At 37.7% G+C, this 22848-nt stretch overlaps 1 protein-coding gene across 1 annotated transcript; it reads right to left on the reverse strand.

Moving 5' to 3' along the window:
• Positions 1 to 19590: 19590 nt before the first annotated feature.
• Positions 19591 to 22349, reverse strand: LOC137724423 (methyl jasmonate esterase 1-like). Its single transcript, XM_068463165.1, has 3 exons — positions 21900 to 22349; positions 19956 to 20087; positions 19591 to 19875 (listed from the first exon to the last, which is right to left on the reverse strand). Exons 1-3 carry the CDS (start codon positions 22347 to 22349, stop codon positions 19591 to 19593), a joined length of 867 nt encoding a protein of 288 aa, XP_068319266.1.
• Between the last annotated feature and the right edge of the window lie 499 nt (positions 22350 to 22848).

Here is a 22848-nt window from a genome sequence, read left to right on the forward strand (position 1 = left end):
ATTATTCCTAACAAATTCTCTATATGAACAGCATGATAAAGATATAAGTTAGAATCATTACGTTCTTTGGAAATCATAAGCATCGACAAGGCATTTGTAACTATGAAAAGCATGATACGCTTGCCAGGAATCTACTTAACATGATCGTGACTAGCAACCTTCACTACTTGTGAATATAAATTCATAACGATTAGGTGAAACAAACTTATATCCTAGCATCAAATTCAAGCATGCAAATTAAGCGTGCACTCTCAATCAACATACAAGAATAAGTTTTAAATCAAACGGTTAAGCAAATTGTATTCAAAACTTATGCAACGATAATTGGAAGTAATCAACTTATTTCACATATATAATCATGGTTTCGAATCACCCCCTAGCTAACTAGGGGGATTTAGCCTCTCATGTTCACAAAAAGAGAATTACAAATGAATTTAAACATAAAGCACAAAGGATTGATTACACCTAGAACGCCCAACGAATCCACGTGAATTTCGGCGCGTCCAAGCTCCTCTTTCTCCTTTCTTCTTGCTGCGGCAGTGAGGTTAAATGGTGTTGGTGGATGATTTGCGGGTTTAGGGATGTATTTATGGAGGAAGGATGGTATGGTGGCTGGAAGGGTGGAGGAAAGGTGCGGCTGTGTTGGATGGTGGCTGCACTGCCAAGGTGGGAAAATTGCGGCTGTTAGGAATTATTTGTGGCTGAAAAATATATGGGATATGGTGCTGCGGCAGAGAAGGTGATGCTGGAATGGATGGTGAATGGAGGGGCAAGGCTACGGCTTGGAGTAAAAAAAATTATAGGAAATTGTGGCTGCGGCTGTGATGTTTTGTTGTGTGTGAAGGCTGGAATTGGTGGTGAAGGTGGCTGCGGCTGCCTCCTCTTTTTGGGAGTATTAGGTTTTATTAATAATGGGATGCACGGCTGCCTGTTATTTTTTGGGGATATTAGGTTTAATTCATAATAGGATATAAAATGGGAGTCACGGCTTAAGAATGAATTAAGGGAGAATGGTCAAGTATTGCGGCTGTGATGGAATTTTTAGATTAGGGTCAATGGAATTATGGTGGCTGAATGATTCTTGAAGGCACGGCAAAAATGTAGGATTAGTGGCTGATTTGTTTTATTATATTTTTTTGCTGAAAAATATGAAAAGAAAAATAATAAAAGGTCCCTAAGGTGCGGCTAAATGGTGGAAACCCTAGGGCTTAGAAATTCAAACCCTCTTTTATTTTTATTAACTAAAATTCACCTAAAGGCTGCTAGAATTTAGGAATTAAAATCAGAAATTAAAAGGGAATAATTAAAGGGTGCGGCTAGGGTTTAGAAATTGGGCTAGGGCCTTGGTCTTGGGTACTAAAGTGTATACAAGGCCTACAAAGTGGCTAGAAAATACGAACGTTTAAGTTTAGGAAAGGTTACCGAAACGGGAAACTTAGGGTTAACTTTCCTATATCAAATAGGAAACCTTGTTTGAGTAGGATTCCTCGTTTTGGTAAGAATTCATCGTTGGAGTAGGAATTCGTCGTTTCTTCAAATCTTCAACTCATTCATTCCTCTTTCGCTCCAAAAGACTCCAATTTGCATCTTCTTGCACACTTTAGCCTTATAATCTGAAAATACACAAAAGTAGCCTTAAACACTAAAATAACTTAAGTAAACACAACATAAATGCACGAGAACAAGCTAATTAAGTCGCATGAATATGCTCCTATCAGTTGCCACCATAGCCAAATAGCCTTACTTCCCATATTTCGTATATGTTGTAAGTTTTAACCCCGTTGAGCTTTGTTTAGCCTTTATTTATTGTTAAGCCACATTATCCTAACCTAGCCTAGTTTAGGACTGTCCACACCCTTGTTCTTAAAAGATAGTGAGCATGACTTAAATGAATTCCTTTTGAGTACATTATGAAAGAAAATGAGTGTGGGGGAGAGAATGTTTTGTTCTTAAGTGTTTATGTATGTTTTGAGAGTCAAAAGAAAAGAAAAAATTGTGAAAAACATATGAAAAAAGAAAAACAGAAAAGAAAAGGAAGAAAGAAAGAAAAAAGAGCTTGTTCTCCTTTTTTGTTCAAAAGTTGAGTTTTCATTCAAAAGGGAATTCTAAGTGCCTAATTCAATACTTTGCTCACTATTGCTTTAAGAATGTTTGTTTATCCTTCACCTTTCATTGTTAGCCAATACCCTAGCCCCGTTACACCATTTTGACTTCTATCTTGATCGTTATGTGTTCAATAATGTGGAGTTTGGAATTGATATGAGCTTATGGAATCACTGGTTCTCATTCTAAGTAGTAGCATTCCATTCATGAGATCATATTCATGTCATTATCGTAAATCCAGAAAATGCTTTCTTTGTTATAACATATGTGAGATACTAGTCTTTCATGTTTACATCAATCTCTCACATATAACTAGTGTAGGGTGTGTAGTCAGAAAATCTGTGTGAAAATAGAGTGCATTCTAGTAAGGAATTGAGGAAATTCTCTAAGGCATGTTACTACATTCGAAATGTGTTTTAAATGCTTAATTGTGAACTAGTATGTGGTGACTATGATTAAGAATGTACTTAAGTGTAAAGATGGCTAAAATCTGTGGGAATAATGATTTTTAACTTGTCATGTGCATTGGAAATCCCTGAGACGATTGTTGGAAGGTTTAGGTTGTGTTTTACTTGTTCAGTGTCGTTTTGTTTTTGGTTTCTTTTGTTTTGTTTTGCTCAAGGACTAGCAAAAGCTAAGTGTGGGGAAATTTGATAGGAGCATATTTATGCGCCTTAGTTTGCTTGTTTTCTTGCATTTATGTTGCTAGTACTTAGTAATTTTAGTACTTTAAGCTATTTTCGTGTGTTTGTAGGTCCAAAGGGCTAAAGGAGCAAAAAGATGCATTTTGGAGACTTTTGGAGCACTTTTGGGCTAAGGATGGATAGCTTATGCTTGGAGCCAAAGTGTTGGACGAAATTGAAGACCTAATTGAAAACCAAAGTGTTGGAACCTTGTTCCCTTTAGTTTTAGGACATTTAAACCTTTCCTATATCCTTAGCCGTGCATTCCATCAATTCCAGCACCTCTATTTCCACCATTGCCGTGCATAACATTCCAACATTCCACTCCTTCATTTCAGCCACACTCCCACATGCATTCATCATCATTCACCATAATCATTCCCTCACATGCTCTCCCTTTAATCATTCAGCCACCATCATACATTTATTCTCCCATAAACCATCCACACCTTTGTGCCGTGCAATCACATACACAACCTGCCATCACTTATCACAACAATAACCTTGCACATGCACTTCCCCCTTTAACAATCCCACACCTTGACATTATTCTTTCATCAACCCACCACAAATCCAACCTTGCCGTGCACTCCCACTTCATCATTCCAGCTTTCCAACCTAATCCACATGCATTCCATCCTTTAATTCACCCACATACACTCATAATCATTCACACCTTGCAGCCACATGCACTCCCTTTAATTAATTCAACCTAACTGTCATTGCACATGCATTCATTATTCATTCACTTTGCATTCCCTTTGCATTCTGCCACATGCACTTATTCTTTCATCATTGCACCACCAATTCAACACATGCACCCATCACCAAAACCACTCCCCTTTGCCGTGCATAACCCACTCCAGATTTTCAGCCATCCCAACTCATCATCACAGCCACATTTCCAACCCACATGCACCCTTTAATCCATTAAATCCACATGCTTTCCTATTCAATTAAATCAGCCACATGCATTCATATTCTCCTTTGCCGTGCATAATCTCTCATCATTACAGCCATATTTCCAACCCACATGCACCCTTTTATCCATTAAATTCACATGCTCTCCCATCCATTCTCTCCCTATAAAAACCATACACACTTCACACAACATCCATTCACTCTTCCATATTCAGAAACACCACCAGAAATCATCCCTTGCCGTGCATTCCCTACCAATCCAAACACCATCACTTCCTTCACCATTCCACAAAACCTATCATTCTACATCATCCATAATCCCAAAACTCACCTTAGACCTTGTGCTACAACAAAGAGGAAGAGAAGCGGGCCTAAACGTTCATACAATTCAAGTTTGAGTTGTTGGAATGTTTAGGTGTTTCTTTTCCTTTGAATTCAATGTTTAATTTCAATTCTCTTTGTTTTGTACGTATGAGGAACTAAACCCCCTTGGCTGGGGGGGGGGGGATTCGAAATATATGTTTATGCTTGCTATATGATTTGATTACGTCTAATTGCGTTTCATAAGTTGTGAATTCAATTTGTTTAACTGTTTGATTGATAACTTATTTATGTATGTTTATTGAGAGTGCACGCTTAATTTTCATGCATGAATATGACGCTAGAATATAAGTGAGTTTCACCTAATAGTTACGAACTTATATTCACAAGTAGTGGAGGTTGCTTATAAACAATCGCGTTAAACGAATTCTTGGCATAAGTTTCATGCGTATTCCATAGTTATAAATGCCTAGTCGATGTTTATGATTTCCGTTGAACTTAATGATCTTTGTTGAATGTCTCTATCATGCGTATTCCATAGTTAGGGACTTTGATTAGGAATAATTTGGTTGTAATGCGTATTCCATTCAATCCAATGAATCTAGGGAAATCTGAAAGTTAATTTAAGCGGATCTAATTAACTTGGAGCATTGAGAATTCATGGTTTATCGAAAGGCAATTGGAAATCGTTTTATATGCAAGTATAACATGTATGGAGATGAACCCCTTAGCTAGCTTCCCATCCATTCCATTCCATCAAATTCGTTTTACAATCTGCTTAGTTTATTAACTTGTTTTGTTATTTCAATTTTCGTCAAATCAAAACCCCCCCCCCTTTACTTTCTTGTTCTTTAGTGCTTAGAATCTGTTTAGTTTATGTTTTAAAGTGTTTTGAATCAAGCCATAATCTTAAATTCGTCCAAAATTGGGTTTAAGGTCAGAAACTGCCTAGTTAGTGTTTTTAGGCAGTTTTGAGTCTTTTGGTTTGTCTTAGTGTTTTAAAGTTTAGTTTTGCATTCTTTGAGTCTAGTATAATGTTTTATATCGTGTTTTTACGTTTTTGAGTCAAATCCAAGTGATTAACAATCCCTACTTACATACTTACTACAATTTGACAAAAAGAGGGTTTAATTTGTGTGCGTAAAATTCACGCATCACATCTTCTTGCGCACTTTGGCCTTATAATCTGAAAATACACAAAAGTGGCCTTAAACACTAAAATAACTAAATAAACACAACATAAATGCACGAGAACAAGCTAATTAAGTCGCATGAATATGCTCCTATCAAATTCCCCCACACTTAACTTTTGCTAGTCCTCGAGCAAAACAAAACAAGTAAACTAAACAAAACGAAACAAAACAAACAAAACATAACCTAAACCTTCCAACGTTTGCCTCAGGGATTTCCAATGAAACATGACATGTCAAAGATCATTACTCACATAGCTTTTAGTCTTCCCTCTCCTCAAGCATATACTTAATCATAGTCACCATTCACTAGTTCGCAATTAATCAATTAAAACACATTTTGAATGTAGTAACATGCCTTAGAGAATTCCCTCAATTCCTCACTAGTTATGCACTCAATTTTCACTCAGATCTTCTGACTACACACCCTACACTAGTTATATGTGAGAAGATTGATGTAAACATGAAGGACTAGTACTCACATATGTTATAACAAAGAATGCAATTTCTGGAGTAATTAAACATGTTTAGATATGATCTCATGAATGGAATGCTACTACTTAGATGCGAGAACCAGTGACACCATATGCTCATACCAATTTCAAACTCCACAATTGAAATGCACAACACTCAAGTTAGAAGTCAAGGGTTGTAACGGGGCTTGGGGTATTGGCTAACAAGGAAAGATAGGGATAAACAAAAGTTCTTTAAGCCATAGCAAGCAAAGTAATGAAATTGAGACTTAGAATTCACTTAGAATGCAGAAATCAACTTTTAGACAAATAGGGAAAATTCAAACAACTCTTAGGGCCTAATTCATTGTTTTGGGCCCTTACTTCAACAAACAATACTTTTCAATTCTTTTTCACTTCTTTTTCTTTCTTTTTCTTTTCTTTTTTTATTTTTATTTTTATTTTTATTTTTTATTTTTCCTTGCCGTGCCTATGGCACATAACTCACATCAATAATCCTTCCCCCACACTTATTTCCTGCAACACATTAATCAAAAGGAATTCATTCATGCTTACTATGCTTCAAGAACAAGGGTACGGATGGTCCTAATCTAGGCTAGGTGAGGATGATATAGGTTAACAAAGAACATGGCTAACACGGCTCAATAGGGTTAAACTTAAACACAAAATGAGTGAAGGGCACATGGCTATTTGGCTTTGATGGTGGTCACTACACAACTTCATCTTGAATATGTGGTATGCAATTCAATAACATGCTTTGAATGAAATGGGCATGAGTTCTAGCATTTGGAACTAAGTGATGAAACGCCCTCTAAGTAGTAACCAAGCAAAGAATAATGAGATCATGCAACGACTTTAGAAAACAATAATGCACAGATTTTAACTCTCCAAATAACGTTTAGGCTCAAGTCTCACAGGGATGTAGCGTTTGTTTAAGTTCCTTCCTTCAAGCATGTTACAAAAACTAATTTTTTTCTTTTGTGATTACATGTGAATTCGTAAACTATAACTACAAACAAGCATAAACCAAAGAGTATATCCAACGTCCATCCATGTTTGTAACATTCTTTAACCATCATGCAATTAAAAACCAAATCCTCATCATTGTGTTGGAAGGTGACCTACGACACAAACAAACACACAAAACAACTCTTTTTGGGTTTTTCAAAACAATTTTTCAAATTTTTAGGGGATTTTCGGATTTTTAAGTCAACACACACTAAAACACTCTAAAATGGCTTAAAAACACTTAAAAACAGCAAGAAACAACATTGGAAGTTATGGGTGATAAAATCCCACGAATTTGCATCAACAACATTAGTTACCACAACATTAGTTACCCCCCCCCCCCCCCCCACACTTGAATCAAACATTGTCCTCAATGTTTTAAGCTTAAAATCACACAATTAACAAACAAACAAACAAAACAACAACTAAACAACCTAACTTGGCAGAAACGAAATAGCAACAAAAAGAAGAGTTTAAGAACGCAAATCTGGAATTGGAGTGCTTTCTAGGTCTTCCTTTGTTGAATGCATGGGTTGCCTCCCAAGTAGCGCTTGCTTTAACGTCGTACAGCCGGACGAAGAACCCAATCACTCCAGATTAGAGCCCACGGCACCCAAAGGGGTGTCATCCACGATGTGCTCCACAAAGTTCTCATAATAGGGCTTCAAACGATGCCCGTTCACCTTAAATTCCTGTCCCGTTTTCAAGCTTTGGATTTGGACTGCACCATGAACAAAAACATTAGTAATAACAAATGGTCCAATCCACTTGGAACGTAACTTACCGGGAAATAAACGTAAACGGGAATTGAACAATAGCACTTTCTGCCCAATGGAGAAGGATTTCCCACGGATCATGTTGTCATGGAAAGCTTTGGTCTTTTGCTTGTAAATGCTTGCATTCTCGTACGCCTCGTGCCGTATTTCATCAAGCTCATTCAATTGGAATTTCCTATGACTTCCTGCTTCATCTAAGTGCATGTTGAACTTCTTGACGGCCCAAAGAGCTTTATGCTCCAACTCCACAGGAAGATGGCACGCCTTGCCATAGACAAGTCGAAAAGGGGACATCCCAATGGGGGTTTTGTATGTCGTACGATACGCCCAAAGTGCATCATCCAACCGTAAACTCCAATCCTTTCTTGTTGGCCCAACGGTCTTTTCTAGGATTTGCTTGATCTCTCGGTTGGAAACCTCGACTTGGCCATTTGTTTGAGGATGGTAAGGTGTAGAAACCTTATGGTTGACACTGTATTTCCTCAATAATGCCTCAATGGTCCGGTTGCAAAAATGGGACCCTCCATCACTAATGATCACTCGTGGCATGCCAAACCTTGCAAAAATGTTAGTTCTAATAAAATCTGCAACCACTTTAGAATCATTAGTCCGGGTGGCTTTTGCTTCCACCCACTTCGACACATAATCAACTGCAAGCAAAATATACATAAAACCATATGATGACGGAAATGGACCCATGAAGTCAATACCCCAAACATCAAAAATTTCAACATTTAGGATAGAAACCTGCGGCATTTGGTCCTTTGCACTAATACCACCCATTTTTTGGCATTTATCACATGTTAAGCAAAACGTTCTAGCATCCTTAAAAATACTAGGCCAATAAAATCCACATTGTAACACTTTGAGGGTCGTGCGTTGTGTGCCAAAGTGCCCTCCACATGCATATGTATGACAAAAACTCAAAATTGAATGACATTCAGAATCATGCACACAACGACGTATAATCTAATCGGGACAAAATTTCCATAAGTATGGATCATCCCACACATAAAACCGTGCATCATGCCTAAGTTTGTCACGTTGGTGCCTATTGAACTCACTTGGAATACGTTTTGACACCAAAAAATTAACTATATCGGCATACCAAGGTGTACTAACCTTTATGGACAGCAATTGTTCATCGGGGAATGTTTCAGAAATTGGCAATGCTTCCTCATCATGCACCATTCGGCTTAGGTGGTCAGCCACCACGTTCTCCACGCCCTTCTTATCCCGAATCTCAATGTCAAACTCTTGCAGAAACAACATCCATCGAATTAGTCTAGGCTTGGCCTCCTTTTTTGTGAGCAAATACTTGAGAGCTGCATGATCAGTAAAAATAATAACTTTAGTACCAAGTAAGTAGGATCGGAACTTATCTAATGCAAATACCACAGCAAGTAATTCTTTTTCAGTGGTTGAGTAATTTAATTGAGCATCATTTAGTGTCCTGGATGTATAATAAATAACATAAGGTTGTTTGTTCTTTCGCTGCCCCAAAACAGCACCAAGTGCATAGTCCGAAACATCGCACATCAACTCGAATGGAAGGCTCCAATCCGGAGGTGTGATAATGGGAGCCGAAGTGAGGAGGTCCTTGAGATGGTTGAATGCTTTCTCACATGCCTCGTTGAACTCGAAAACCACCTCCTTTTGAAGCAATCGGCATAGTGGTTGTGCGATCTTGGAGAAATCCTTTATGAACCGCCTATAAAAACCTGCATGACCAAGAAACGAACGAACCTCTCTAACCGAAGTTGGAGAGGGTAAGTGACGTACAAGGTCTACCTTAGATTTATCTACTTCAATACCTTTTTCAGAAATAATATGTCCTAAAACAATACCTTGCTTAACCATGAAGTGACATTTCTCCTAATTTAACCCAAGGTTTGTTTCAACACAACGGTTCAAGATCACACTAAGATTATTCAAACAACCATCAAATGAGTTACCAAAAACACTGAAATCATCCATAAAAACCTCAATAATTTTCTCAACATAATCTGAAAATATACTCATCATACATCTTTGAAATGTGGCAGGTGCATTACATAAACCAAATGGCATGCGACAATAAGCAAATGTACCAAAGGGGCATGTAAAAGTAGTCTTTTCTTGATCATCCGGGGCAATAACAATTTGATTATAACCAGAATATCCATCAAGAAAACAATAAAATGAATGACCCGCTAACCTTTCAAGCATTTGATCTAGAAACGGCAATGGGAAGTGGTCCTTCCTCGTGGTGGCGTTTATCTTCCTATAATCAGTGCATACACGCCAACCGATTTGGATTCGGGTGGGCACAAGCTCATTCTCCGCATTTTCCACCACCGTCACTCCAGATTTCTTCGGCACACATTGGATAGGTGACATCCACTTACTATCCGAGATTGGATAGATGACTCCACAATCAAGGAGTTTGATTATCTCCTTCTTCACTACTTCCATCATCGGAGGGTTAAGACGGCGTTGAGCCTCTCTAGTTGGTTTGGCCCCCTCCTCAAGAAATATATGATACATGCATGTGGCGGGACTAATACCTTTGATATCGGCCAACGTCCAGCCTAGGGCAGATTTGAACTCCTTCAAAACACGCACTAGTTTCTCCTCTTCTTGTGCCGTGAGTGATGAAGAAATAATGGCCGGTAGTGTCTCTTCTTCCCCCAAGAAAATGTACTTCAAATGGCTTGGTAGTGGTTTGAGATCAAGGGTGGGTGCCTGAACTATAGATGGAAGCAACTTATTAGTCGAAATGGGAATTGACTCAAATTTAGAAAACTTACCCTCGTGCTTAGGCAATGACTCAAGGGCAGCAACCAACTCAAGGCATTCCTCACTAGGAGGCACGGCATGAAGTAGAGAGTGTGTGCCGTGGGCTAGCATCAATCCCTCTTTCACGGTTTTGAGTTCCATGCTTCGTGTAATGACATTTTCTAGTGCATCGGCGTTCAAATCTTCAAAGTGTCCCTGCGCCAATGAGTCAACTATATCAATGGAGAAACATGAATGATCCTCACTAAGATACTTAATAGAATCAGAAAGACTAAAATTAACAAATTCCCCGTCAAATTCCATGGACAACGTTCCATTAAACACGTCAATCTTTGTCTGAGCCATCTTCATGAATAGCCGTCCAAGTAGGATTGGCAACGTAGGGGCATGGTCAGATTCATCCATCTCGAGCACATAGAAATCCGCTGGAAAGATTAAGTGATTAACCTGCACTAACACATCTTCCAAAACTCCCTTTGGATAAGCATTAGATCTATCGGCCAATTGTATAATTACACCATCATTTTTCAATACTCCTAAGTTCATAGATGCATAAATTGAATATGGCATGACATTTATAGAAGCACCTAGATCTAGCATGGCAGATTCAAAACGAGTATTACCTATCACACAAGGAATTGTAAAACTACCTGAATCTTTGCATTTGGGGGGTAGTTTGCGTTGCAAGATGGCGGAGACATTTTCACCTACCTTTACCACCTCCTTGGTCGACATCCTCTTCCTAGTGGTGCAAAGCTCCTTTAAGAACTTGGCGTACCTCGAGACTTGCTTGATTGCATCCAAAAGGGGTATGTTCACTTGCACTTTCTGAAACGTCTCAAGGATGTCCTTCTCAGCTTCTTCTTTCTTCGTTTGCATGAACCTACTAGGAAAAGGCACATTCGAAGGAAAAACATTAGTAGGAACCGAATTTGACACATTCTTACCCTTCTTGGCCAAATTAGACAATTTAGGATCAACACAAACTTGCGGCAAAGGTGTTTCCACCTTTGCCGTGGGGTGGCTTGCTTCCTCCTCTTCAATTCATAGTTTTTCGTCCTCGTTAAGACCTGATGGTGATGGTGTAGGACCTACCCCGACTTCTTTTCCGCTTCTCAAGAGTATGACCTTTGCACTTTCGAAGCCTTCCTTGGGGTTTGGAATGGTAGAACTAGGAAGTTGGCCTTGCTCACAAAACTTCCCTACAAAATCTGCAATCTGCCCAATTTGTTTCTCCAATTACTCCACCCTCTTGTCTTGGTTTTGCATGGCTTTGGCTTGGTTTTCTTGCCCCTGAGACAAATTAGTTAGTAACTTAAGAAGTGTATCATTGTCTAGGGTGTTACCTGAAGCATTTGGGGCAGATTATGGAGGTGCTTGTGTGGGTGCGTATGGCTTGTTGTAGAAGCCCGGGGGTTGTTGCCTAAAGCCTCCTTGTTGTGGTGGTTGTTGGGGCTCCCTCCATTTGAAGTTTGGGTGGTCTCTCCAACCTGGATTATACGTGTTCGAATATGGATAGTTCCTCGGTTGGTTTTGGCCTTGAAACCCAATTGCATTTGCGCTTTCCCATCCACCATTTTCAATGAGTTGTGGGCACTTCTCAGAAGCATGTCCTTGGATAGAACACACTCCACACACAATTGGTCCTTGCACCCTAATTCCTTCGGCCATCTGAGACACAATGGAAGTAAGATTAGCTAATTGTGAATGAATGTCGGGTGTGGAACTTACCTCATGTACTTGCTGCCGTGGGGGTCCTCTTTGGCCTACTCCTTCGTATTGTTGAGCGTTCAACGCTCGGTTAGCAATCAAAACCTTGGCATCCCTGGGTGTCTTGTCCACCAATGCTCCACCCGCCGAGGCATCGAGCATTTGACGTTTAATTGGTAGGAGCCCCTCGTAGAAGTATTGTAGAAGCAACTCCACCTTCATCTGATGTTGTGGACACGAAGCAACAAGAGATTTAAAACCTTCATAATACGTAGGAAAGGACTCACCTTCTTCTTGTTGGGTCTCACTTATCCTTTTACGCAAAAGGATGATGCGAGAAGTTGGGAAACACTTCTCCAGAAAAGCCCTCTTCATGCTCTCCCATGATGTGACGGTTCCGGGAGCTAAGTCCTACAACCAATCCTTGGCTTTGTCCATCAAAGAGAATGGAAAAGCCTTCATCTTCAATATACTTCCATCGACGTTGATGGGAGTCATGCTTGAACATACCATCTCGAATTCCTTCAGGTGCTTGTTCGGATCCTCCATGGACAACCCATGGTACTTCGGAATATGGTGGAGCAAACTGGACTTCAACTCGAACTCGTCGGTCTTCCCTTCTGCAGGTGGGGGATATTGGATACACAAGGGTGCGGCATTATCCAATCTCGAGGCCGAAAGCTCCTTGAGTGTTCGGGTGTCCACGGCCATGACTTGTGGTTCTTCAAAGATCCTTGCCGTGGGTTCCTCCTCCTCCTCTAGAACTTGTTCTTCGAGGTCAGGTTCCGGGCTTTGTGGATTTGGTTCGTGTTGCTTCCTCTTCCGTCTCAAAGTCCTCTCAAAATCGCTGTCAAAGTCCGAGATACGCTCACGAATCGGTTGAGAACTCCGAGTCATGCACTAGTACCTAAAACAAGAAAAAGAACACAAGGTCAGAATCTTTAACAAAATAACTAAATAAACAGAAAGTAAACAATTGTAGTATAAGTATAAGTAGGAATCGTTCTTAACCGGGGATTAGGAAGGATTGCAAAATCACTTAGAAACTGACTCAAAAACATAAAACAAAGGTTAAAACACTAAACTAGACTCAAAGAATGCAAAACTAAACAATAAAAACACTAAAACAAATCAAAAGACTCAAAACAGCACCAAAACACTCAAAACTGCCTTAAAAACACTTTCTGGGCAGTTTTGAGCACTTTGGTGAATTTGGACGAATTTGGGTAATAACTTGAATCAAAACACTTAAAAACACAAACTAAGACACTTTCTAACTAAATTGGACACTAAAGTAAAGGGGGATTGAGGTTTTGACGAAATTAAACTAAATGCACAGATTGTAATTTAAAGGCAGAATGTAAATATGAATGTGATGAAAATATGGATGAATGCTAGCTAGAAGGTTCTTCTACACACATGTCACACTTGCATACAATTTGATTTTCAGTTGGTCTTTCGATGAATTATGAACCTCGACACTCCAAGTTAATTAGGTCCGCTTAAATTAACCTTCAGATTTCCCTAGAATCATTGAATTGGATGAATATGCATCGCAACCAAATTATTCCTAACAATTTCTCGATATGAACAGCATGATAAAGATACAAGTTAGAATCATTACGTTCTTTGGAAATCATAAGCATCGACAAGGCATTTGTAACTATGAAAAGCATGATACTCTTGCCAGGAATTCATTTAACGCGATTGTTTATAAGCAACCTCCACTACTTGTGAATATAAGTTCATAACTATTAGGTGAGATTCACTTATATTCTAGCGTCATATTCATGCATGAAAATTAAGCGTGCACTCTCAATAAACATACACAAATAAGTTATCAATCAAGCAGTTAAACAAATTGAATCCACAATACATGAAATTCCAACCAAAAGTAATCAAATCATATTGCAAGCATAAACATGGTTTCGAATCACCCCCTAGCTAAATAGGGGTTTAGCCTCTCATGTTCACAAAAAGAGAAATACAATTGAATTTAAACATAATGCACCAAGGATTGATTACACCTAGAACACCCAATGAATCCACTTGAATTTCTACGCGTCTAAGCTCCTCTTTCCTCTTCTCCTTGCTGCGGCAGTGAGGTTAAATGGTGTTTTTGGATGATTTTCTGGTTTAGGGATGGATGTATGGTGATATGGTGGTGCGGTAAGGTTTGTGGAAGGTGTGTGGAGGTGTGGAATGGAGGGGAGAATGGTGGAAAGGCTGCGGCAATGGTGGGAAGTGTGTGGAAGATGGCTGGAATGGAAGGGGAATAGGTACGGTTGATGGAGAGAATGGGAGAGTTCTTGCGGCTGAGAGGGAATTAGGGTGGTGGCTGAATGAATATGGAATGAGAGAATAATATCAATGAGAGGAGAAGTGACGGCTTGTAGCTTAGGGTTAGGAAAAATGTGCGGCTGAGATGGTTTTTGTGTGATGGTGGCTACGGTTTTTTGGGTAATATTAGGATGAATGGCTGAAATATGATGGGAGTGATGGCTAGGGTGAATTAGGGTGAAATAAAATATGAATGAAAGTGAATGAATGAGAATATGGTGCGGCTGCAAGGTTGTAGTTTAGGGTTTATGAGTGAATGATTGGAACCCCTAGGGTGCGGCTAGGTTTAGTTTAGGAGAGAAATAGGTTAAAATTCAGAAATAAAAGGGAGAGTGGCTGCAAGGAAAAAGGGTTAGGGTTTAAGTGCATCAAAGAGGACAAAATTGCCCCCCCTGCACGGCAAGGGAAGGGAACTAGGGTTAAGGCACGGCAAGGGCTGTGTAATTGGGCTAGGGCCTTGGTTTTGTGTCCTAAAGTGCCTACAAGGCCTTCAAAGTGGCTAGAAAATACGGACGTTTAAGTTTAGGAAAGGTTACCAAAACGGGAAACCTAGGGTTAACTTTCCTACTTCAAATAGGAAACCTTGTTTGAGTAGGATTCCTCGTTTTGGTAAGAATTCATCGTTGGAGTAGGAATTCGTCGTTTCTTCAAGTCTTCAACTCATTCATTCCTCTTTCGCTCCAAAAGACTCCAATTTGCATCTTCTTGCGCACTTTGGCCTTATAATCTGAAAATACACAAAAGTGGCCTTAAACACTAAAATAACTAAATAAACACAACATAAATGCACGAGAACAAGCTAATTAAGTCGCATGAATATGCTCCTATCAATATCTTAACCATGGAGCAAAGAGGATGGACGAAATTGAAGTCAAGAAGGGCTAGGAAAGGCTACAAATCTGGTGGAAGAAGTCCTAATGCAATGAAGATAAGGAAGAAGCAAGAAACAAGGAACCTTATCCAACCTTATCTTATCCTATCCTAGAAACCTTATTTTATCCTAACTCTAACATTATCCTATTCTATCCTATCCAAATCAGGTTTAGGAGTTGCAATCCTTCCTCTACACCTATATCTTGAGTCCTTATCCATTTAGGTCTAGAAATCTACCCTTTACCCCTTCTAGAAGTCTAAATTCTGCCAAAAAATACCTAGTTTCTAGAAGCCCTTAATTTCTGGCGAAAATTCCCTATCCCTTTCCCTTTTGGTTTCTACAAAGACTTAACCCTTTTTCCATGGGATTGTGCAATCCTTGTCCTTCACTAAGTGTGCATAATTAGCCTATATAAATAGCCAATGCCTCACCATTTAATCCATCCACTCACTCATTCATTCATTCATACTTTCATCCATAAAACACCACAATCCATTCTACACCACCCTAGTGCCGCAAGCAAGGAAGCAAGGAGAGGAGGACTTGTGCAATCTGCCATCCAAGGAGGGTTCGAAATCTGCCATTGGAGTGTGGAGAGTTTCTAGGTGTATTCTATCTTAGTTCAATGTTTAAATTTAATTATCTTTGTTTTCCGAACATGAGGAACTAACTTCTTTTTAGTTAGAGGAGAATTTGAAGCCATGATTATATGTTTTATATGAATAGATTACGTCCGGTTATTATTTCTTAAGGCATGAATGTGATTTGCTTATCTAAGTTATTAAAACTGGTTTATGTATGTGGGTTGGGGGTTAACACTTAATTTGCATGCATAAACTTGATGCTAGAGTATAGGGGGGGTTTCACGTAATTGTTATTCACTTATATTCAAAAGTAGTGGAGGTTGCTAGTCACAATCGCGTTAAGTAAATCCTTGGTATGAGTCTCATGTGTTTCATAGTGATGAATGCCTTGTCAATGCTTATAGTTTTCACAAAACTTAATGACTTTTGATATGTATCTTTGTTATGCGTCTCATATAAAGAACTTGAAAAAGATAATTTGGTTTAGATGCGTATTCCATCTAATTCAGTGAAATAAGGAAAACTTGAGGGTTAGTTGTGCGATGCAACTAATTTGGGGCGTTGTCATTCATAGTCTAAAGGAATAATAACTGGACATTGGTTTGTATGCATATATCATGTGTGGAGAAGGACCCTCTAACTAGCCTTTTACCCATTTATTTTACCTAAATTCGTTTTTCAAAAGTGTTTTCTACTAAGTTTTTGTTTTGAGTCTAAAATTCGTCAAAAACAATCCCCATGTTATTTAGTCTTCATATTTGAGTCAAAACTTGTTTTCCTTGAGTCTTTTGAGTCAAGTCAAGTCCTATTTTCGTCCAAAACCTTTATTGAGTCTAAAAGTGAGTCTTTTTCAGTATTGGTTGCTGTTTTAAGTGTCTAAAGTTAGTTTTGAGTCCATAGAGTCTAGTTTAGTGTTTTCGAGTCTTATTTACATAGATTAGCATCCCTAGTTAATCCCCGGTCTAGAACGATCCCTACTTACATATCTACTACAATTGTCACAAATAGGGTTTAATTTGTGTGTCAAGTTAATTTTCACATCAGATGTAGTTGGAAAGAAAGACAAGTCTTAATCATGTCAAGATTTGGGGTTGTATGCTAATAAGCAATATTTGTTTGAGAACAATCTTGTGGGATATCCTTAAATTAACCTTTGGATATCACTTCTATAAACCAACTAACAAATGTTGTTTGTTGGGTAGTTCATTGTAATCCTACACTAGGATTTGCCTAAGATAGAGCAAATGAACGAGAGATAGAGCTCAAATAATAGGTTCTTTGAGAGACAAGATGATGATCAACAAATATAACAACGTAGTTCCTACACCACAAGCTCCAAGGTAGTTAAGAAGGATTTATAGACCGTCTCGGTTGAATGGTTTGAACTTTATGACTATGTCATAGAGTTACACCTCTTAATCCGAAAGAAATAAGAATGAAAATCCTTATTACTACATTGAGTGTATATATGAGATATACTCAAGGAAATGGTATAGTACCATTTGACCCGAAATAATGAAACCTACATAGCTAAATGGTAGCTTAAGGTGACTACAATCAACGAGATTGGTTGACTTGGATGAAACCATCTTTGATGTAATCTTGGTTTCAATTAATTCGAAGAATGCTAGCTACAACTAAACGGTGATTCAATGTTTGGACATAATATGGGTTTCCGAAACCCTTATCAAGATAGTCTTGATAATATATGTCTAAAATTTAGAATCACAAGACGTGTAAGTTGTAGAGATCCATCCATAATGAATCTTAGCAAGCTAGTGGGAGCCATAAGTGTCTTATGAGAGAAAGATCAAATCGTTTGATTTCTCATAAAGATGTAAATGAATCTTTTGTTTACTAGGTTTACAAAAGATTAGTGGAAGTTAATCATATTCCTAAATTTGAACATATATATGATATATTAATTTTAGGAATTCTTCTTCGTTAAAGTTATGACTTTAAACATTCTATAACGATAGAATGTATATGGGAGACATAGTCTATATGGATGGAAATCTATAATGATAGATTTGAGGATATAATTGGATTATATCATGCCCTAATAATAGGCAAAATATGCTAGGAAGTTTCTCATATGATGATAAACTTCAATCAGAAGGACAACTCTAGTGAGACTAGGAAGTTGCTCTTCTCAAAGGGAACGTGCCTTTGACTCCCAAAGAAATAATGCGTAAATAGAATCCTTTATGCATACACAGAAAGGTGATTTACGTATTTCATATTGTATGAATAGCATTGATATGAGTTGTACCAAGATCAGTACAAGACAATATCAGTGAAAGCCTAGGATCAGAATCATGGCAATTGTCAAGTGAGTTCTTAAGTATTTAAGAAATACTAAAGGATAGATTCCTCAATAATGAGGAAGAATTAAAGTAACGCAATGGAAGCGTAAAAGTATTAGATTATAAATCTAATATCATATCCATCATTGGATATCTCTTCATTTTGAATGAAGAGATAATTGGATATCTCTTTATTATGACTAAAAGATATTTAGATGGAAATGTTATAAGTAATGACTTTAGTGTGTTCCATCATGCAAAATATATTGCCATATAGAATAAGTTCCTTTTAGACCTCGAGTTAGTTTTGGGCCCCAAGGCCCAATTGGACTTGAATGTCAAGTCCAATAACTCAAGTTGTATGACAACTTGAAAACACAAAGGGCTTGAAAGCCCTATAAACCCTTAAGGCCGGCCATATAGAAAAGGGGTAGTGAACTTGCTTTAATTGCAAGTTTGCCACTACATTGTGAGGTGATATAAAGGCAACTTTATAGCCATTTCATCCTTAAGGTTTCTTTTGGAGAAAAGATGAGAACACAAGCTCCCTTTTGTCTCTAAGAGGCCGGCCACCCTAGGGAAGTTTTACTAGCATCTAAATCTTCCTAGGTCACTCATCTCCTCATCAAAGATCTCCTTGGTGTGGAAAAATTAGAGGTTCTCTATTTTGGGAACTTGGGGAATCCTTTCAACCATCCTCCTCCAAGAAATCCATGGAGCTAGAAGCAAGGAATGAAGGCCCTCTCCTTGGGTGATTAGCCTTTGCTTATGTAAAGAGGAATCAACAAAGGTATAAGATTTCTCAACTCACTTTGTTCTTGAGTTGAGTCTTGGTTCACCCAACTACTAGGCTTTGAATTTCATGGGTAAAGTTTTGTATTTGAGTGCATACAAGCATGATTCCGCCTTTAATTGTTAATTGCATTCATAGATATTGCTCAAATCAACTAGTTTTCACAAATATATCCTTCAATCGCTTGCAAGTGTCTCACATGCAAGACCACCACTTTGATCCTTGCATCCCACAGACTTCGAATATGTAGAAATAAGGTTTGATTTGTGAACGTAAGTGGGAGAGTGAAAGCTCTCTTCTCTCAATGCTGGAGAGAGAGTGAGTTTGAGAAAGAGAGAGTTTAGAGAGAGTGAATCAGAAATGAATGGGGAGAGGGCCAAGAGTGGGGTAATCCCACTTAAACCACATTTAGGTGAATTTACAAAATTGCCCCCCACTAAGTGTTAAAATTACAAGTAGGCCCTCGTGGTCTCGATTTGTAAATCAATTTCGAAATTAAGCTAACGTATCAAAAATTTAAGTTCTAAAACTTAAGAAAGTACGAGGATTGAACTTTCGAGTCGAGGCTCAATAAATTATTTAAGACACCAACTTAGGGGTAAAATAGTCATTTCACACGTTTAGAGAATAAAATACAATGTTTCCAGGTACAAGTTGCAACACCTTCAAAAGTTGGGTAGTTTTTCATACTTAATCATAATCTTTACAATAATTATTAATTACTAAGCTATTAGGTATACTTTTTAATAATTCTTTGGAGATGCAGCCAAAGCTCCAATGGCTTCGATATCATGACCATGTGATCAGATCCTGCGATTTCCACCACACTGTTCGGCCGGTTTTTCTTGATCATCCACCATTGAAAGTCCTTCTTTCCAACTAAATCTCCGTCCGATATTATGTAAACCCGATTGACCGACCCGTATTTCTCATTGGTTAGCTTGAGTTCCTTGGACAAGTCCTCTTCACTGAACAAACGTACTGGTCTCATTAGCATGCTACCTAAAGCTACATCCTACAAAAAATTATAGTACAATAGATTAATGATCGGATCTTGTAGGTTGACGAAGGTCGAACTGTTAAAATTTCACTCACCTCAGTTGGGCTAAGTTGGTAGACTCTTGATGCCAAAAACATCGGGCCGAATATGAGAGTGGTTGGAGGATTGCTTGGGCCTTGGTCGTATGTGTATCGGCTGTCTAATAGAGAATCTCGTCTCCGGAAGAACTTTATAATTCCAACATATAAGAAAAAAGAAAAGGACAATGAATTTCCCTCTTAGGTTTAAAATACAAAATATCTTATTATTCTTATTTCAAATGTTTGTCACTTAGTATTACAGTCTAATAATATTTATTTTTTACCTGTAAGTAAGAGATTTAGGTTTGATTCTTACTAAAAACGAATTCGTACCAAATTATTATAACTACCATATTGTAGTCCACTCTCTCATCTCCTAGTATAAATAATATTGAATGTATTTAAAAAAATATGAAGATGTATTTTGTAGATATTTAATGACCAATATGTTTAATTATTTCCATATCAGTTTGGAGATATTTTCTTTTGGTCAACGATTTTGAGTCTTCTAATAAATAATTATCTATATATATATTTAATATGGGCATTACTCTCTATATCATGTTGAAGAATAAATTAATGGGTTCATGTCATGTTATGTATATATTAAGAATCGATGGATAAATTAATGAGTGGGTCTCACATCATTTTTGGGATGACATTGTTTTTCCCATGCCCATTCATTGTTTCTCTAACTCCAAGTAAGTAAACATTCATTAGTAATACATTTATTATTATGTTTTAAAATAATGATATATTTTAATAAGGAGTATGAGATTTGGACTAAGTCACACAATGATTCTGCCATAATAATTTAATTTGAACTCATTACCTACGAGATTTGAACTTTAAACATACTGATGAATATCATTTGACCCTATTAAAAATTAAGTGGCAACAATCTATTTATTAGAAGCATATAAAACATCTAAAAAACCAAATGCTTCTACAAGATATTAAAAGTTTAAAAAATTCATTATAACTCAAATGATAAATAAGAATCCCCTTGAAAGAACTTCATGAGAAAACACCTATTAGGTCGTTCTCCACGAAGTCCTTACCTAATTAGAGCTCATTTCGAAAAGTTTTGTCTATAAAGAGTGTTCAAAGAGTTTGTGGGTTTTGAGACATATTCTAATCCTTGAAGTAAAATTCAAATTTAAGGTTCTAAACCTACTCAAATTTGCTCTAACCCTTGGGCCAAATATAATTTTTAACCCAAAACTCACTTTTGGGGCAAATTTAGGCCATAACTCCCTTGGGTTTGTCGGTAGACCCACCATATATGTGTTTTTTTAGTTTTATATTTATAAATTCATTGAATTCAACAGCTAAGATCTAATATGATCAAATACAAGGGTAAAAAAAAAAAAAAAAGATCTAAGGGTCTAAATTTAAATTCAACGACTAAAATAATTAAAAAAAAAATATCTTTCATGTGTTGTAGATTATTTCATAGTGTTCCACGAGTTTCATGGTGTCGGTTTAGTGATTTTTTAATATTTATTGAAATCTAAATATTTTTAGGTTAAAATGTCTATAAAATTAAATTATGATAGTCTACATAATTTTCTGTAATGTTATTTTAAGCAAAAAAGTAGCCTAAATTTATTATTTAAAAATCTTGGGACTAAAAATTTAACCCAGAAGGGTTGGAACAGAAAAACTATTTCTAATTTTATGTTTTAACCTAAGAGTTGGATATGGTATGATAAAGCTGGTTCTCTATTATGCCAAAGCATTACAGAAAACAATAATGTTATGGGGTGTGCTATCCATACACCCATTTTTACTTCATACACACCCTCTTAATTTGCGGCCGTCAGATCGACTGAACTAAAGAAGATCAAATGGTAGAAATTAACAAAGATGAGTGAGAAGTAAAAAAAGGTGTGGATAACACACTCCTAGTGTTATATGATGGGGCTTTTTGCAATATAAAAAAGTGCAACTAGATACCTCTTTATTAAGGCTGGAAATGTTGAAGGTCGGGCCTGGCATCGAGGCAGTGACAAAAATGGCCACGGATATCTTATTTGGAAATCTTTCCATGGCTTGAGAAATGGCCAACCCACCAAGACTATGACCAACAAGTATCACCTTTCCATCAACAGCTTCCATGAAATCCTTCAAGGGCTTTAAGTAGTCGGAAATCGATCGTAGATCCTTTGCCTGCCGTGGGTCGACTCCGGAAGCAGCTAGGTCTAGGGCAGTGACGTTGTGACCGGATGATCTGATTAGGTTTACAAGCTTGTACCAAGACCAAGCACCAAAGCATGACCCATGAACTAACACAAAGTGCTGCTTGCTAGGGTTTGTAGGTGCCGACTCGATTTCATTTGCTACACAGAGAAGAACGATGAGAAGAGTAGAGATTGATGGAATCAAATTTCGCTTTCTTTGATCCATATCTGTTTGTGTTTCTGGTGGTTTGGTCACCACCAAATTGATTGGAAAACAGATTCATTGTTTTATGTATTTATACTATTGAGTTCAAGTAAAGAGAGTTTAGGTTGGACCAAAAACTTCTGTTGAATTTGACTGATAAATTTAAAATTGCATCTCCGGAGACTTAGAAGTTACTACTTGAATAAACAAGCATTTGGTCTTTTACTATTAATGTTGCTGATGCTAAATACTTGAATAAACAAGCAAACTTTCAATGTCATATCTTGTAGGATCGTCAAATAATTGATCCGCACTCATGTGTAGTATTTTTATATTCATTCGTGCTTGGACTAACCAACCAGCCTTTGACATGTAAAGCCTTCTGTCTCTTTCTAGTTGGCCAAATACTAACCTACTAACCACCTGCAAAATTGTCTAGTACTGATTGCGTTTTAACTAGTAAGTGAAGTCCACCTTGATTATAAATGTAGAAATGTGGTATAGGTTTACAGTATGTGAT

Source organism: Pyrus communis, chromosome 2, assembly GCF_963583255.1.
Source record: "Pyrus communis chromosome 2, drPyrComm1.1, whole genome shotgun sequence".
NCBI lineage: Eukaryota > Viridiplantae > Streptophyta > Magnoliopsida > Rosales > Rosaceae > Pyrus > Pyrus communis.

Excerpts from the sequence above, each read along its gene's own strand:
- LOC137724423 (XM_068463165.1), bottom strand. The coding sequence starts at position 22,349 with ATGGATCAAAGAAAGCGAAATTTGATTCCATCAATCTCTACTCTTCTC. Across the intron at positions 20,088-21,899 it reads TTTCCAGCCTTAATAAAGAG|TTCTTCCGGAGACGAGATTC; the intron begins GTATCTAGTTGC and ends GGAATTATAAAG. Across the intron at positions 19,876-19,955 it reads ACCAACTTAGCCCAACTGAG|GATGTAGCTTTAGGTAGCAT; the intron begins GTGAGTGAAATT and ends AATTTTTTGTAG.